At 39.2% G+C, this 17,994-nt stretch overlaps 2 gene segments (V, D, J or C); both read left to right on the forward strand.

Annotated features, from left to right (window-relative positions):
• The first annotated feature begins 7,706 nt into the window (after positions 1-7,706).
• LOC116738122 lies at positions 7,707-8,366 on the forward strand. The segment is given in 2 exon segments: positions 7,707-7,908; positions 8,032-8,366. Coding segments are annotated over 2 exon segments (468 nt in total).
• Positions 8,367-16,743: 8,377 nt separating this feature from the next.
• On the forward strand, positions 16,744-17,767 carry LOC115516212. The segment is given in 2 exon segments: positions 16,744-16,963; positions 17,151-17,767. Coding segments are annotated over 2 exon segments (489 nt in total).
• The last annotated feature ends 227 nt before the right edge of the window (positions 17,768-17,994 follow it).

A 17,994-nucleotide genomic window follows, 5' to 3' on the forward strand; every position in this document is an offset into this window, starting at 1 on the left:
ACTGGAGAGTGTAATGCTAAGTGAAATAAGTCATACAGAGAAAGACAGATACCATATGGTTTCACTCTTATGTGGATCCTGAGAAACTTAACAGGAACCCACGGGGGAGGGGAAGGAAAAAAAAAAAGAAAAGAGGTTAGAGTGGGAGAGAGCCAAAGCATAAGAGACTGTTAAAAACTGAGAACAAACTGAGGGTTGATGGGGGGTGGGAGGGAGGGGAGGGTGGGTGATGGGTATTGAGGAGGGCACCTTTTGGGATGAGCACTGGGTGTTGTATGGAAACCAATTTGTCAATAAATTTCATATATATATATAAAAAAAAAGATACAGGAAAAAAAAATAACACCAGCATTCTTCACAGAGCTAGAACAAACAATCCTAAAATTTGTATGGAACCAGAAAAGACTCCGAATAGCTAAAGCAATCTTGAAAAAGAAAACCAAAGCAGGAGGCATCACAATCCCAGACTTCAAGCTATGCTACAAAATTGTAATCATCAAGACAGTATGATTCTGGCACAAGAACAGACACTCAGATCAATAGAACAGAATAGAGAATCCAGAAATGGACCCACAAACGTATGGGCAACTAATCTTTGACAAAGCAGGAAAGAATATCCAATGGAATAAATACAGTCTCTTCAGCATGTGGTGCTGGGAAAACAGGACAGCGACATGCAGAAGAATGAACCTGGACCACTTTCTTACACCATACCCATAAACTCAAAGTGGATGAAAGACCTCAATGTAAGACAGGAAGCCATCAAAATCCTCAAGGAGAAAGCAGACAAAAACCTCTTTGATCTTGCCCGCAGCAACTTCTTACTCAACATGTCTCCGGACATGTTAATTCAGAATCTGGCTAAGAGTGTCCAAAAGATTTATCCTGGATATGGACACTTCTTGAATGACAGAAGCATGATCATTTGATTCCTTCATTGAGAAATGTATTAGAGTTGAATAATAGGAGGAGAAATTGTTGTTGTTGTTGTTTTTAACTCAGACACAGGTTTAAATGACACCGAAATCCATTCTCTTGACCACTTTTCACTATGGACTTCTTGGAGACATATTTTTTTTCTTTTTAAAGCTAATCCAAGTTAGTTAACAAATAGTGTAATAATAATTTCATGACTAGAATTTAGTGATTCATCACTTACATAAAACACCCAGTGTTCATCCCAACATGTGCCCTCCTTACTGCCCCTTACCCCTTTAGCCCCCCACCCCAAACCCCACCAGCAAACCCTCAGTTTGTTCTCTGTATTTAAATCTTTTATGGTTTATATCCCTCTCTGTTTTTATATTATTTTTGCTTCCCTTCCCCTATGTTCATCTGTTTTGTATTTTAAATTCCACATAATAGTGATACCGTATGATATTTGTCTTTCTCTGACAGACTTATTTTGCTTAGCATAATACACTCTAGTTCCATCCACATTGTTGCAAACCACATGATTTCCTTCTTTTTTATCGCTAAGTAATATTTCCTTGTATATATATATATACCACATCTTCTTTATCCATTCATCTATCAATGGACATTTGGGCTCTTTCCATACTTTGGCAATTGTCAATATTGCTGTTATAAATATTGGGGTGCATGTGCCCCTTTGAGTCAGTCTTCCTGTGTCCAATACTACTACTAAGTATTGGATAAATACCTAGTAGTGCAATTGCTGGGTCATAGGGTAGTTTTATTTTTAATTTTTTGAGGAACCTCCATACTGTTTTCCAGAGTGGCCGCACCAGTTTGCATTCTATTCTGTGCTTCTTGAACAGAGCTGAGCTGTCAAAACTACAGTGAAGAGAAGAGACCTCAATGACAGGATCTATTGTCTGAGGGCTTTAGTCTAAACTCTTCAGGAAAGAGTCATTAGATCTTTCTGCTTTTGTCCCCACCAAAGGACCATGAACAGATACTGATAGAGAAGAGATATACTGACATAACAATAGGTAGACTGAAAGAGACATAGTGGTTAGTCTAAACACTTTGTCTTCTTATCATAATATGATGTATTTCTATGTTAGGTGATAGAACATAGCGTGAACATACATGATTCTTAATCTTATGTTGTTTTCATAATCCATCACAGGTAGTATTTTTAAGTGAGTGCCATCCACCCACTTTCATCACAGACGCCATGAATGAACATATCACAGTTAAACCATCAAGCCTCATTTCAGTGTTAAATTTTACAAGTTCTTTTTCAGACGGAATTGTTTCCAAGTTAAGAGTCGCTTAATGCGAAAGGATGTTTGGGCAGTGAGACTCTCAGCTGGTACAGGGAGAAGTGTGACGTGACCCACACAACGTGCTACCCCAGGAAACCCCTGTTTCCTGTTCTGGGGCGGCAGCAGCACATACCCAGCCATCCTTCCCTCACCTGGCAGGCTCCACTCACAGTGCCCAGCCCTGACATTGAAGTAGACAGTTCCCATCTAGTGGAAGATCTCAAACATGTTGCTGTCCAGCCTTCTGAAGGTAGCTGGGTAGTGACTGACCCTTTGGAAATGTGCCTCCTCTATGATCTTAAAATACTGAGATATTTGTGGGTACTGTGGGAAGGAGGGAAGGTAATGTGTAAAATAGAATTTCTTTGTGCCACATCACCTACTCTGATTCCATGTTTTTTCCTTCGGGATTCGGTATTTCCCAGAAGGCAACTCAAGTCCAACCAGCAATGTTACTGCAGAAGGTGGCTGTCATTCTGGAATGCACATATGACCCCAGTGATTTAAGTTATAGTCTATTGTGGTACAAGCAGTCCAGCGGCGGGCAGATGACTTACCTTGTTTGTCAGGATTCTTAGAGTCAACAAAATGCCACAGAAGTTTGCTTGTCATTGAATTTTCAAAGACAGGAAATCCCATATCTTGTCATCTCAGCTTCATAGCTGGAGGACTCCCCAGTGTATTTCTCTGCACTGACGGTGTCTACAGTAAGAGGAGTGTTGGATGGAGGTACCCAAACCCCAGGGCTCTTATTGATACATCCACCTGCTGTAGGGTCCAAAGCAAATTGCTGACCCACACAGGAAGTGGCTAAGGTTGTGGCAGCTCAGGTGTAGGGTTAGAGGGAAAACCTGACTCTAAGAAAATAACTCTCTAGGTAAGAATTATTGTGCATCAAAAACATCCTTACCCCTGAAAATTTGTGTTGAAAGTGTTTATTGATCACTAAAATAGTCATGATAAACAATTTGCCATTTTGTAATTATATTCAGCTAGAAGAACTGGCTAAAGAAATTTGTAAACATGCGACTCAAAAATCAGCTAAAATGTGTATAAGGTGTTGGATTTTCATATCAATTTTGTTCAGTAAGTACGTACTGAGTATATATTGTGTTTCAGGCATTGTTTAGAATAAGGAAGGCTGTGAAATGTCTCTGTGGTTTTCCTTTTTTGCTTTATATTATGATGTTTTGTACTATTGAATTAATTCTTTTAATTAGGTTTGTTTCCTGTGAGTCAACTGTACTTACGTGCATTTCCAAGGTGCCTACTCTGTGACATGTGTCTGTACTGTTGTTCATCCCATCTTATTAACACTGCCAGCATCAATGTCCTCAATTTGCATTCTGGAGGTTTGCCTGCTTCCCAACAGTCTTACCCACAAGGTCAGTAGTTAGTGGCTTTTGGGGGACCCTGTGAAGTGGCAGACTGTGAATTATCCTCCTTGTTGGGTTCCTGCCTTTCACTTCAACACTCCTTCACAAGCATTTTTTTTGCCAACACGTGGCTCAGTTTGCACACTTCTGAGCCTTGCTTGTTTGATCAGTGTTTCACAATCCAAAGTCCTCATTCTCTCCATTTTCTTCCTTCCACCTCTAAACCTATTTCCCCAGTGCCTTCAGATTCGAGTGGTAATGGATGACGGATGTGTAGGGTAGAAATCTTAACAAGAACCTCTTACATTTTTTTTTCATTAAATAATTTTACCATTGTAACATAGATTTTTACCGTTTTAACCATTTGTAAGCATACAATTCTATGGTACTAAATACATTTTCATTATTGCTCAACCAGCACCACCATTCATTTCCACAATTCCAGAATTTTCATTGTGATGAATTGAATGTTTGTATTCATTAAACAATAGCTCTCCATTACCCTATCCTTCCAGTCCTTGGGAACTACCATTCTGCTTTCTCTTTCCATGGGTTTGACTAGTTCAGATACCTCATAGAAGTGGAATTATGCAGTATTGGTCATTTTGTGATATTTCGTTTGACATAATGTCCTCAGGGTTCATCCACCTTGCAGCCTGTGTCAGATTTTTTTTTTTTCCTTTTTAAGGTTGAGTAATGTACCGGTGTCTGTACGTGCCACATATTGTTTATCCATATGCATCTGTGGATGTTCTTTGGGATTGCTTGCGCCTTTTGGTGGAAACGTGAATTTATAAGCAGCTCAGTATTTTGGGTTTATAGCCAAATTCTTTGAATTTTTGAATATATACCAGAAGTGGGATTGCTGGATCATAAGGTGATTTTATTTGAACATTTTTGAGAAACATGTGTACTGGTTAATTGGAACAACTACACTCTAGACTGTGTTATCATAAGCAAGTTTCAAGCAACAGAGAAAGGGAGTGATTACTAGTCATGAAGGACGTTCTCGTATATTGGTGGGTCACAAAACCTTTGCTACCATGCACTGCTTCAATCATGTGTCTAATAATTGCTCTGAATGAAATGGTGAGGCCCTACACAGGGGTCAGCTCCTGAATAGCAGTTTGGGTATCTATTAATAATAGGTTTTCTTTCCTTTTTTGGTAAAAGAGCCAAATATGCAATCATTTAGTTCTTCTTTATCAGTTCCACTTGCATCAATAAAGAACCTGTTAAAGAACGTCTTAAAATATTTGAAAGGCATAGGGAGAAGTCATTTTGCCACCCTCTCGTGTTTCTCTTACATTTTCTATGACAGCGATCTATAGTGGCAAAAACAGGGAACAGGTTTTTGCTGTCTTCGAGCACTGTGTTCAAAACTGTTAGCTCAGCCATGAACTTTGGTACTTTTGAGCCTCGTTTCATTGTTTGTAAAACAGGAGAGTGATATCTTCTTTAATATTTTGTTGTGACAATTTATCAATAATGTATCCAAGATGATTGACAAGTAGCAGATGACCAATTTATGAGAGTAATCTCAATAGGTACAGATAAAGCATTTTTATAAAATCTGTATCAATTCCTGACTGAACCCCACAGCAAATTAGAAAGTAAAGGGAATTTTCTCAACCTAAAAAAGGGGCTCTACAAAAAACCTACATCAAATGTCAGACTTGATGGTGAAAACCTAAATGCTTTCTCTTTAGTTTCAGAAGTAAGGGAAGAATTTTGGCTCTCACCACTTGTATTTAATATTGAACTAGAAGTTCTAGCCAATTTAATAAGGAACATGGAAGAAGCAAAAGCCATACAGTTTGGAAAGGAAGAAGTGAATTTATCTTTATTAGAATAATCATCTGAGCATAAAATGCAAGGGAATCTACAAAGAAGCTACTAGAAAAAATTGGTTTAACAAAGCCAAATATACACCTACCATATAATCCAGCTATTCTACTCCCTGTTATTGACCCAAGAGAAATGAAAGCATATGTCAATAAGAAATCATATACACAGGGCACCTGGGTGGCTCAGCCGGTTGAGTGTCTGACTCTTGATTTCCGCTCAGGTCATTATCAGTTGTGATATGGAGCCCTGTGCTGGGCTCAGCATGCTGAGTGTGGAGCCTGCTTGGGATTCTCTCTCTCTGCCTCTTTATGCTCCACACCACTGTGTTTTCATTCTCTCACTCTCTCTAAAAATAAATTAAAAGAAAACATTAAAAAATCATATACACAAAGGTTCATAGCAGCTTTATTTGTAACAGCTTCCCTGGTGCTAATCTGAAGGCAGCAGGTGAATAGACAAACTGTTTCATAGGCCTATGATGGGATACTACACAGCAACAAAAAGCAAAAACCTCCTGACAGTTATAACCATGGAAGAATCTCAAAATAATTATGTGGAAGAATATTAAAATAATTGTGCTGAGAAGCAGCCAGACAAAGGAGTACATGTGATTCCACTCATACAGTATTATGAAATATGCCAACTGATTCATGACAGAAGTGTTGCGTGGAATGCAGGAGGGAGAGGGTTGAAAGAAGGATTACAGAGACATGAGGCAAATTTTGAGATGATGCATATGTTCATTACCTCCATTGTGGTCATGGCTTCACAAATACACACGTATGTCAAATCCTATAGAATTGTTTTCTTTAAATTTGTACAGTTTATTTTTATGAAAATTATACATTAATAAAGCCATAAAGATGCAAATTTACTATGTATCTTCCCTCCATGTTGTGCAAGTCTTCTTGTGTGACCCCAGATGCAAAATATTTCCCCTGTAGGTTTTCACTGGCCTAAAATTATGCTTTGTAAAAACTTATGGATGATGACTTTCTGAATCCATGTGGTATACTGCTTATTTTGAAACCAGCATCATCCCAACCTATCTGGCAATCTCCCTGTGTATCTGAATAGAGGTTTAATGCTGTTTGTCCCAAATTCCTTCTAGCAGAGTTTTGAGGCAGGTTCAGACAGTGTGATTCGGAAGGTGGAGGAGAAGCGAAGGGACGTGTGAACACAGAAAGTATCCAGGACTGAATTTCTTACTTCCCTCTGCATCTGGGAAACCAGTACCATGTTGTCTCTGGACTCATGAAGCTCCTTGATGTGAATCTGTGGAGAGTGGCCTCCAGAGAACAGCCTGAGCTAAGCTTCCATCTATGTGTCTAGAGATAAATGTTTCCAGGGCTTTAGAGAAGATGTGTCCCTCTCCAGAACTTTATCCTGATAATCCTCATTCCTTACCTTTGGGAGAAAAATAGTTGACTAATGGTTATCACGAAAATGTGATAAATGCTAATGTATAGCATCTTTGAGGCTAAAACTTGTTAATAGTATAGGATTAGTAATTGTTGCCTAATTCACATAATAGTCACCTTATACATATAAGACTCAACAAAGCAGTGAGAGAATGAGATAAGAATCTCAGATCATTCAATAGGAATTCGACGACTTCATTTATGATGTTTCTTCTGTCTAGAATTCACACTTTTTAACTTTTTAATGTTTTTGAAAATGAAGAATACTTGACTAAAATATTTGACTATAAAATAGTGTGACTTTTCTTCTGAAAAGCTTTTATTAAGAAGACAGTATTCCTTACAACTGGTATTATTTTAGGACCAAGAAACACTGTATTTCAATTAAAGGCCATTTGTTCATTATTTCTGTTTAAGAAATACTTAGTGAGTGCTTAGAAAAGGACAGTAAGTGTTCTAAATATTGGGGTACAGTGCTGAAAAACACAGAAGCACTCAGTAATGAGTTGACTTCTTATTACTTTCTGTGTATTCAAACCCAACTGTTTTCTGGCAGTCAGTGGATTATAGGCTGGCCCACAGTGGATATGTGAAAACATAAAGTACTGTATTTAATGCTTTAGAGACTGTTATCCTCTCAGCTACAGAAACGCGCTGGGATGTTCTGTTAAAGAACTTCCACATCAGGTAGTGTCCTAAGAAGAAAGTAGACCTGAGAGGTCAGGATTGCTGCTGTTCAGATTTCCAAGTGCCACCTGAAGACTGACATGCGCCTCAAAAAGTCAAGGACAAAGACATCTTGCTGACTCTGGGAGGACTCTGGCCACCATGCATCCCGTTTCAGTCCCCGTCCAGCAGGGGGTGCAGCTTCCTAACACAAACACCTTTCCTGAGAAATGTGGGCTTCCACTGATCATTGCTCTGTCTCTCCAATGCTTCTTCCTGCTAAGAATGAAGCACATTATCTAGGTGACACTCTAGAGATGAACTCTTCTCCAGGTTTCGTGACTGTGGTACTCTTGATGCTTGGTAAGTAAAATGCCTCTTAGTATTTGGATTGTTTCATCTATTGTGACAGCAAAACCTATAACTATAATTTTATCCAGGAGATTTATGCCCAAGGTAACACAGGTCTCTTTTCTTTTTCCCCAGGACAAACCCATGGAGACTCAGTGACCCAGATGGAAGGCCCAGTGACCCTCTCCGAAGGGGAGCCCCTGACTATAAACTGTACTTATTCAACAGCAGTGTCCCCCAATCTTTTCTGGTATGTCCAGTATCCTGGAGAAGGTCCACGGCTCCTCCTGAAAGCCTTGAGGGACAAGGAGAAGGGAAGTCACAAAGGTTTTGAAGCCACCCTACAAAGCAAATCCAAAACCTTCCACTTGGAGAAATCCTCAGTGCAAGCGTCAGATTCGGCTGTGTACTACTGTGCCCTGACGGACACAGTGACAGGGACTGCAGGGGGAGCTGAGCGCAAACTCTGAGCAGAACAGGGGCCCAGATGCTGAATGTCTCTGATCTACTTTGGTTCCAGCACAGTGTATGATGGTTTGCCCCTCAGTGTCTGCTTGATACAAAAGTCATACAAGTGGCTAGAGCATGGGAACCAGAAGGAACATTCCCCAAACCCAGCTGTTCATTAGTGCAATGAGAAATTCCAGTAGTTCCTCAGTCAGGACCTAAGTAATTTCAAGCTGAAACCACATAACATTGAAGTGGTGTCTTGCTCACCCTGCAGTGAAAGTCCAGCCCCACAAGCTGTTGAGGCCCCCCTGGTGGGTATTGCTGTGTCCAATGACACACTGAGAGAGCCAGGGTGTGCCCGAGAAGGTGGTGTCTGTCCCATGTCTTCCTGACAGAGGATGGGCAGGAGAGGTGATGGGAGAATTGCAGCCCAAACCAGGTTTGAATAGAGAAAGAAGGGGAGGGAAGAAAGGAGGGGAACATATATAAGTGAGGAATGAAAAGAGAGACAAAGGATCTTTGTCCTGGTTTCTTTTCTAGTAAAACAGATGGTAGACACAGGCTGATATTCAAAATGAAGGGAGGGGACAGACACATGATTGAGGAAATGACTCCTGTCCTGGCGGTTCAGTAGATCAGCTGGCTTTGGAACGTAAGAACTCGAGTGAGAGGTTTTCAGTGCCCAAGAATTACAGTAAGAGAAAATTCTCTTGGACTGACCTTTTATAATAATACAGATGGATAGGTGACACTGGCAGGGACATCCTATAGATTTCTCTAATTCCTCTCACAGAGGAGGAAAAATAATGGCTTTGGGAGAAGGTATGGGAGGAAGAGAAGTAGTGAAAAGAATAATAGAAAAAGCAATCTCTGTCTTTCCTGCAAATATACTGACAGAATTTGCCAAAAACCCCTATTCTTTAATTATTTTCTCCTTATCTGTAAATTTTCTGAATGATATATGATCAGAATATTAAATCACTTCCTTGTATATTAGCTATATATTCTTGGTTTAATTTTTTATTTGATTGGTTTAAAATGTAAATTTTATTTTCAAATCTCTATAAATATCAATGGATGTTAAAATATATTTTAAATAATTCAAAAGGGTATATACTAAGAGTTTTTCTCAGACATTTGGTAAACGGGGTAGAGCAGGGGTGCTGGGTGGCTCAGTCGGTAGAGTATGCTACTCTTGATCTTGGGATTGTAAGTTTGAATCCCATGTTGTACTTAGAGATTACCTAAAAATAAAATTTAAAAACAATTTGCATGCAAGTTTTGTGCTGATAGAAGTTTTCCAGTCATTTGGATAAACACTAATGACTGTAATTGTTAGATCATACGGTAGGAGTTTGTGCAGTTATGTAAATAACTTCTACACTTGTGTTCCAACGTGGCTGAATTCCCATCAGCCATGGAACAGATTTCCTGTTGCCCCTTGTGGGTGTTACAATAAAAAACAAACAGACCAGCCTTGAGAATTCCCAGGGCAGACAAAACCAGTTTAGTTATACAAATAAAGCTTAATTTAGTTTTTTTTGCAAGACTAACTAGACCTGCATCATTTTTGGCTGTGCCTCTGGAAATCATAAGCAAAACTGCAACAATAAACCTTTACCAATTACTACTTTGGTGAAATTCATTGGATTTACCTGGGTGATTTCTACGTTTTTGATACCTGCATTGGTGTTGTTAGTGTTTCAGATTTTGGCCATTCTAAAGGATGAAGCCTGTGGTGTCGAATTAAAAAAAAAATTATTTGTATTGTGTAAAAAACACTTAACATAAGATATAGCTTCTTAAAATTTTAAGTGTACAAAACATGATTGTTGGTTATGGATACAATGTTGTACACCAAATCTCTATTCTTTCATCTTGCTCATTGATTAGCAACTTCCAATTACCCCTTCCCCAGAGCCCATGGCAACATCTTCTTTGTTCACTCTTTAATTCTATGAACTTGACTATACCACATTTAAATGGAATCATACATTATTTGTCTTACTGTGACTGGCTTATCTCAGTCAGCTTAATGTCCTCAAGATTCATTCATGATGGGGCATCTGAATGGCTCAGTTGGTTCAGCATTCCCCTCTTGATTTCATCTCAGAACATGATCTCAGGGTCATGGGGTTGTGAGATCAGGCCGAGTCAGGCTCCATGCTGGGTGGTGTGGGTCCTGCTTAATATTCTCTTTCCCTCTCCCCTGCTAGTGTGATCTTACTCATTGTCTCTCTCTCAAAAAAAAAAAATTCATCCATGTTGTTGCATATTGCAGAATCCCCTCCCCCTTTTTAAGGCTGAACAGTACTCCATTTTATGTATATGCCACATTTTCTTTACCCATTTATCTGTTGTGCATTCAAGTTGTTTCCACGTCTTGCTTATTGTGAACAGTGCTGCCGTGAACATAGGAGTGCCTAATTTCTCTTTGAGATCCTTTCAATTTCTTTATGATAAATACTCAGAAGTGGGATTACTGGATCATATGGTAGTGCTATTTTTAACTTTTTAAAGAACCTGTATCCTGTTTTCCATGCTTATACCATTTTGCATTCCCACCAACAGTGTGCAAATGCTCCAATCTCTTATCATCCTCGACAACACCTGTATTTTGTGTTTTGGATAATAGCCATCAATTTTTTTAATGTATAAAGCCTGAATGATATCAAGGAATTTATTATAAATGTAGTGGCAAATACATTGACATAGTTATCATCAAAAAGGAACTAGAGAATTACACATGTTTCAAGTATGTGCTTTTTTTCTGCCACTTTTAAGTAGTGGCCAGTACCAATATTTTAAATACTGAAATACTTAATAGTATGGTCCTGTTCACCTAATTGCATGACTGTGTCAGATGATATTTCACTGGGGTTTTGATTTAGGTTTTCCTGCTGACTAGTGACATTGAGTGTTTTTTCACATACTTGTTGTCCATTTGAATGTCTTCTTTAAAGAAATGTCTATCCTAGTCCTTAGTCCATCCTGTTTTGGCTTATTCATTTTTCTAAAAAATGTTTATTGTAGGAGTTTCCTATATTGTTTAGATATTAACTCCTTTTCATATATGTGGTTTGCAAATATTTTCTCCGACTCCTTAGGATGACTCTTGATGTTGTTGATTGTTGCCCTTGCCGTGCTGAGTTTTTCAGTTTGATGTAGTCCCCCTTGTTATTATTATTTTTTTAATGTGTATTTATTTTTGAGAGAGAGAGAGACAGAGTGTAAGTGGGAGAGGGGCAGAGTGAGAGGCAGAAAAAGAATCAGAAGCAGCTTCCAGGCTGTGAGCTGTCAGCACAGAGCCCGACACCAGGCTTGAACTCACAAGCCATAAGGTCATGACCTGAGCAGAAGTCAGATGCCCAACCAATTGAGCCACCCAGGTGCCCGCCCCCCCACCCCCGGCCGTTGATTTTTGCTTTTGTTCCCTGTGATTTTGGTGTCATATCATTGCCAAAATCACTTTTCTTCTATATTTTCTCTTCAGAAAAATAACTCTTAGTTTGTGACTTTTTCTGTTGTTTTGCTTTTTTCTGCTGTAGTCTTTGTTATTTCCTTCTGCAGATTGTGGGCTTCCTTTATTCTGTTTTAGTTCCTTGAGCTGTAAATTAGTTTATTTACTGGGAATCTTTTATAGTTAATTATACCCCCATACTGAATTCCTTGGGTATGAGGGAACACTTTTATTTAGGAATGCACTACAGCTTGTATATGAAAGATCAACTGTTAACATGTTTAAGATATTTTATATATGTAGGTCTGACTCCAAGATTGCTTTTTCTGGTACATTTCACTTAATAGAATACTGAAATTGACCCTTCTAGTAAATAAATATGAGGTGCATAAAAAAGACAGTTGAAGCCTCCCTTGATTCAAATTTGCCCTTGATTTCTTGTGCAGAGAACGATTATACACAATTTTGATGATGATGTCTCAACTTCTCTTAAAGTGGTTTAAGAGGAATTTGAAATGTGCATTTTTCAATAGTCCATAAAGCATTCCCAACTGTGAAAGAATGGAGATTGGAGGGACCACTAATGAAAATGTAAAAGCTATTATTCACACTTGACTTTTTCATCCTGTGCTCTATCAGGATATGGAATTTCCTTAATTTTACTTTCCTCCTTTTCTATAAATCTCAATTTCTTTTTGGTATTTCATCTCTCCTGATTTTCTTCTTGTTCTGTTCTCATTTCTATTTTAATATTAATGTTTTTTTTTCAAATTTTTAAAGTTTATTTTTTTTGAGAGAGAGAGAGAGAGAGAGAGGGAGAGGGAGAGAGTGCGAGTGGGGTTGAGGAGCACAGAGAGAGGGAGACACAGAATCCGAAGCAGGCTCCAGGCTCTGAGCTGTCACCACAGAACCGATGCGGGGCTCGAACTCACGGACTGCGAGATCATGACCCGAACCGAAGTTGGAGGCTTAACCGACTGAGCCACCCAGGCACCCCTTAATGTTTTTAAGGTCTGTCTTTTCTTTCTTAGATCTTACCTTTGTAGGAGTTGTTAGTTTGCTCGCTAGGTGTTCTCTTAGACATCTTGGGCTGCATCTTTGGCAGAATGACATCCCTTGGGATATCTCTATTGGGTGCAGTGGGTTTAGTGAGTGAGGAGGGGGCTTTAGTCTTTGCACAAGGGAGCAGCAGGAAAATGCCCTCCTATCCGCTCGCCTTTCTCTGTTGTTTCCTTTTAGGTTTGTCTCTTAATCAACATGGAGAAAGAGTTTTAATTTTGACTCAGTCCAATAATTTCTTTTTATCTATGGTCTGATTACTGATATATTTGGACTCATTTCTAATATTTTGGTTGTGCTCCATATGCTTTTGTTTCTTTCTTTTCTTTGCTAGACTATCTTCTGTTGCGCTTGTAGAATTTTTTTCCCTGTTCTAATGACAAGTATACTTAACTTTTGTGAGTGTGTGTGTACATTTTTTATGTCTAATTTTATTCTATAACATGTTTTCTTTGTATCTACTGCTGCTTCTCGTTGGGTGTGCTTTTTCTCTTGCTGATTTCCTACATTTAGAAAAACCCAGTGCATGGCTAGAGCAAACTGTACAGTATCTACATATCAGGACAGTAATTTCAGAAAGAGCTTATCGAATGAGCTGATAAACGACAGGTGCAATGCACCTTAAGAAAAACTAATAGCAAAAGAAAACCATGCAACACAATAACACAACTTTCTTCTGCCGGAAGTAATTTTCACCTACTAGCTTCATGGATTTTCCTCCATTCTTCCTAGTCTCTGTTCCTCCTAGAAAAACTTGTGCTCATGTGAGGAATGCTTAAAAAGGTTCATTTAGCGTAGTATTTCATAGATTAAAAAAATTCATTTTAACTAGTAATCAATAGCAAAATGGATGCATAAATGGAAGTATATGCCCAATATGGAATCTAATGGAACAGAAGGATGTATATGTGTTTGTGTAATAAGATCTACAAGATTTAGTAGTGAGTTTATAAAGCAAGCTACAGAAAGGTACACCTAAAATGTGTCTTTGTATTATAATAAAATATAAATAAATTAACTACATATGTCCTGGTTATTGAAATCTGGTAAAACACCTAGAAACATCAACTCCAAAGTGTACAAGATGTAGAAAGATTTAGGGTAACAAAGATGAAGTTTCAGAATAGGTAGCGATAGCCAAAAAATTTTACTCTAAATATAATGTTTTATTACTCTTAATAATTCATATATTCACCAATTCCTCCTATTGTTAGAAGTAATAAAAAGTCTTAAAAGCCATCAGAAATGTTTATTCATAGTCTCTCTATTCTTGTCAGCAAAAGGGGGAAAGGAGAGAATGATCCCTTTCTTTAGAAGATTTTGTCCAACCACCCAAAGTTGAAGCATTTCTTCCTCCTCTGTGATCACATACTTTTTAGTGATCACATACTTTCTTCCTCCCTGTGATCACAGGGTTTTACTCTTTGACTCTATTACGGATAGTTATGTATATTTTTGTCTTCCCTGTGGACTGTAAACTAGTATGTTATCTACTTTTATTTATTCTTTTAAAATTAAATAATTAATTCCTATCTTTTAAATTCCAGGTAGTTAACATAAAGTGTTTTGTTAACTTCTGGTGTACAGTATAGTGATTCAAGACTTACCTACAGTTTCTAGGTGCTCACAAGGACAAGAGCACTCTTAATCCCCTTGACCTTGTTAACCCCTCCCTCAGCTCTCTCCTTTTAGGTAACCACAAGTTTGTTCTCTTTAATTAGGAGTCTATTTATTGACTTATTTCTCCTTCTGTCTTAATTTTTCCCTTTGCTTATTTCATTTGTTTCTTAAATTCCATGTGAATGAAAGCATATGGTATTTGTCTTTCTCTGACTGACCTGTACCCCTTAGCTAGCCCTCTCTAGCTCCATCTATGTTGTGGCAAATGGTAAGATTTCATTGTTTTTTTATGGCAGAATGATATTCCATTACACTTTTATATCTTTTTTTTTTTGACTTAAATTCAAGTTAGTTAACATATAGTAGAATACTGGTTTCAGAAGTAGAATTTAGTGATTCATCACTTACATATAACACCCAGTGCTCATCCCAACAAATGTCCTCCCTAATGCCCATCACCCACTTAGCCCATTCCCTCCACCCAAACCTCTCCAGCAACCCTCAGCTTGTTCTCTGTATTTAAGAGTCTTTTATGGTTTGCCCCCTCTCTGTTTTTATGTTATTTTTCCTTCCCTTCCCCTGTGTTCATCTGTTTTCTTTCTTAAATTCCACAAACAAGTGAAATCATAGGGTATTTGTCTTTCTCTGACTGACTTATTTCGCTTAGCATAATACACTCTAGTTCCATCCATGTTGTTGCAAATGGCAAGATTTCATTCTTTTTGATCACTGAGTAATATTCCATTGTGTATATACATATATACCACATCTTCTTTATCCATTCATCAGTCAATGGACATTGGGGCTCTTTCCAGAATTTGGCTACTTTTGATAGTGCTGCCATAAACATTGGGGTGCATGTGCCCCTTTGAATCAGCATTTTTGCTTCCTTTGGATAAGTACCTAGTAGAGCAACTGCTCAGTCATAGGGTATTTCTATTTAAAAATTTTTGAGGAACCTCCATACTGTTTTCCAGAGTGGCTGGACCAGTTTGCATTCCTACCAATAGTGCAAACGGGTTCCCCTTTCTCTGCATCCTCACCAATATCTGTTGTTTCCTGCATTGTATGTGCTTTTATATATTCTTAAGATATAGTAAATTGCCCCATTGAAACTAAAATCCATAAATATTTATGGATTTATTTTGAACTAACGTAAATAAATCAAATAATTAGCAAGAATTGAAATTTACCAAATTATTTGCTGATATTAATTTCCATGAAATTTCATAAAAGTAGTCTTTTATGCAGTTCTCTTCTTTTCTGAACATCTGTATTTCCTTCATCAGGAAGCATGGGATGAACGGGGCTGGGGATCTGTGTCTGCTGAGTTGCTTTGTTATAAAGTGATCTTGGATGACAGTTTCGGTCCACCAGGGGGCACTCTAGGTTTTACAAGAAACAAAGACTTTCTGATGGTACAAGGGTTGAACAGTTATAGGGAGAACAGAAATCCTGTGAGCCAGTCAAATTATAGATAGCAAAGGTGGGGGGGGGGAGGAGGGGAACAGTGTTTGTATAAAGTTCATTTCAGGTTTTTAGTTCTGCCATTGTATATACACTTCAGATCTGGAGTCCATATCTCCATAAATGCATTATGAAGATAATTCTTGGAGCACAGGTACCAGGATAGGAATATTTTTGGGCATCGAAGTTATGGAAACTCAACAGAAAACATCCCATTACTTGTCTTCAATTTTTTAATTGTTATGAATAAAATTCCCCACACCCACTGACAAAGAAAACTATTTCAATATGCCTAAATATCCTACCTTTTCATATATCTCACCTGACAGTGAAGTGAACAAGAATGAATAGAAGAAGAAAAGAGATAAAAATAAGGAACAAAAACAGAAGGAAAGGAAGATGATAGTATTTACTTTGACCAGCAACATGTGGCCTGGCCAGAATCAGCTGTGTGGGTGAAACAGGTGTCCACAAGTTGCACAGGAGAGGTAGATAGGTGGAAATTACATCAGAGTGGACATTATGCAGACATCCATATTTTTTACCAACTGAATTCTGGTTGGAATAATTTTCTATTTCGACTGTCTTGGTCTCTAGAACTCTCCTGATCTCAAGAAATTGTATTTACTCCTACAATACACAATGCATGCTATCAGATAGTTTTTCTTTATCAGTATTTTTATACAACTGAATTTTCACATTGTCCAACTATACAGTTTGGGGAATGGAGTCATTCTTCAAGGTTGTGTAACTCACTGAGACACTGACTCTTCTAGAAATATCATTCACCCACGCGGTGGGTGGAGTCTCAGTCCCGGGACTGACAGGGTTCAGGCGTGATTGGTGCTCAGTGATTCTGGAGGCACGTGGTGAGTGTTGACAACACAACTTCTGCGGACCCAAGACTCTACACTCTTCAGAGTAGGGGTGAAGGCACGTCAGTGACTAGACAAGGAGTCATGAAGAGACAGTGGGGAGCCCTGCTGGGGCTTCTGTGGCTGCAGGTTTGCTGTGAGTGGGGGCGTCCCAGATGGGGGCGGGGGAGGTTCAAAGCCCGCAGTGGAGGGGGAGCTGGCACAGAGCTCCTGCAGGGTCTACACCCTCAGCGGGTGTTCCCGGGAATACTTTATGGGTTTGAAAACTGCCTCAGTGGCTCTGCAGTGACTTCTTTTGTGTTTGGTTTTGTCTTTCCAAGCAGGGGTGAGAGGGATGGACGTGGAGCAGACACCTGCAGCCCTGAGCCTCCAGGAAGGAGCCAGCTCTATCCTGAGGTGCAATTTTTCCAGCTCGGTGAACAACGTGCAGTGGTTCCGACAGAACCCCGGGGGCGGCGGCCTCACCCGGCTGTTTTACATAGTTTCAGGGATGAAGCAGGATGGGAGATTGAACTGCACGGTGAACACTAAGGACCGGCACAGCAGCCTGCACATCAGGGCCTCCCAGCAGAAAGACTCAGCCACCTATCTGTGTGCGGTGCAGGCACAGTGCTACCTGCTGCTCTGCAGCCTGTCCCCAAACTGCAGCTGGGCTCCCAGCCCAGCCTCCTCCACCAGGAAGCCTTCCTTGTGCAGCCGCATTTGCACAGCGTGCTTGGGACCATCTGGGGCTTTGCAGGCTCAAAGCTGGTGGCGGTAAACCTTGCTAATAAATTATTTCAAAATGAAAGTGTATATGTGCACATTGCATAAAGCATATTGGAGGGATGTTAGTTCTTAAAATGTTTAGAATCTCTGATTTTGGAAATTGTTGCCACATGGGAAAGCAAAGATCCGTAGGTTTTGAAATAGAAATTTAAGATAAAGATAAGAGCTTCAATGGAGAAGAATAACATTTTCTTTTTTTTTTTTTTTTTAATTTTTTTTTCAACGTTTATTTATTTTTGGGACAGCGAGAGACAGAGCATGAATGGGGGAGGGGCAGAGAGAGAGGGAGACACAGAATCGGAAACAGGCTCCAGGCTCTGAGCCATCAGCCCAGAGCCCGACGCGGGGCTCGAACTCACGGACCGCGAGATTGTGACCTGGCTGAAGTCGGACGCTTAA

The sequence above is a fragment of the Lynx canadensis genome, chromosome B3 (genome assembly GCF_007474595.2).
Source record: "Lynx canadensis isolate LIC74 chromosome B3, mLynCan4.pri.v2, whole genome shotgun sequence".
Taxonomy (NCBI): domain Eukaryota; kingdom Metazoa; phylum Chordata; class Mammalia; order Carnivora; family Felidae; genus Lynx; species Lynx canadensis.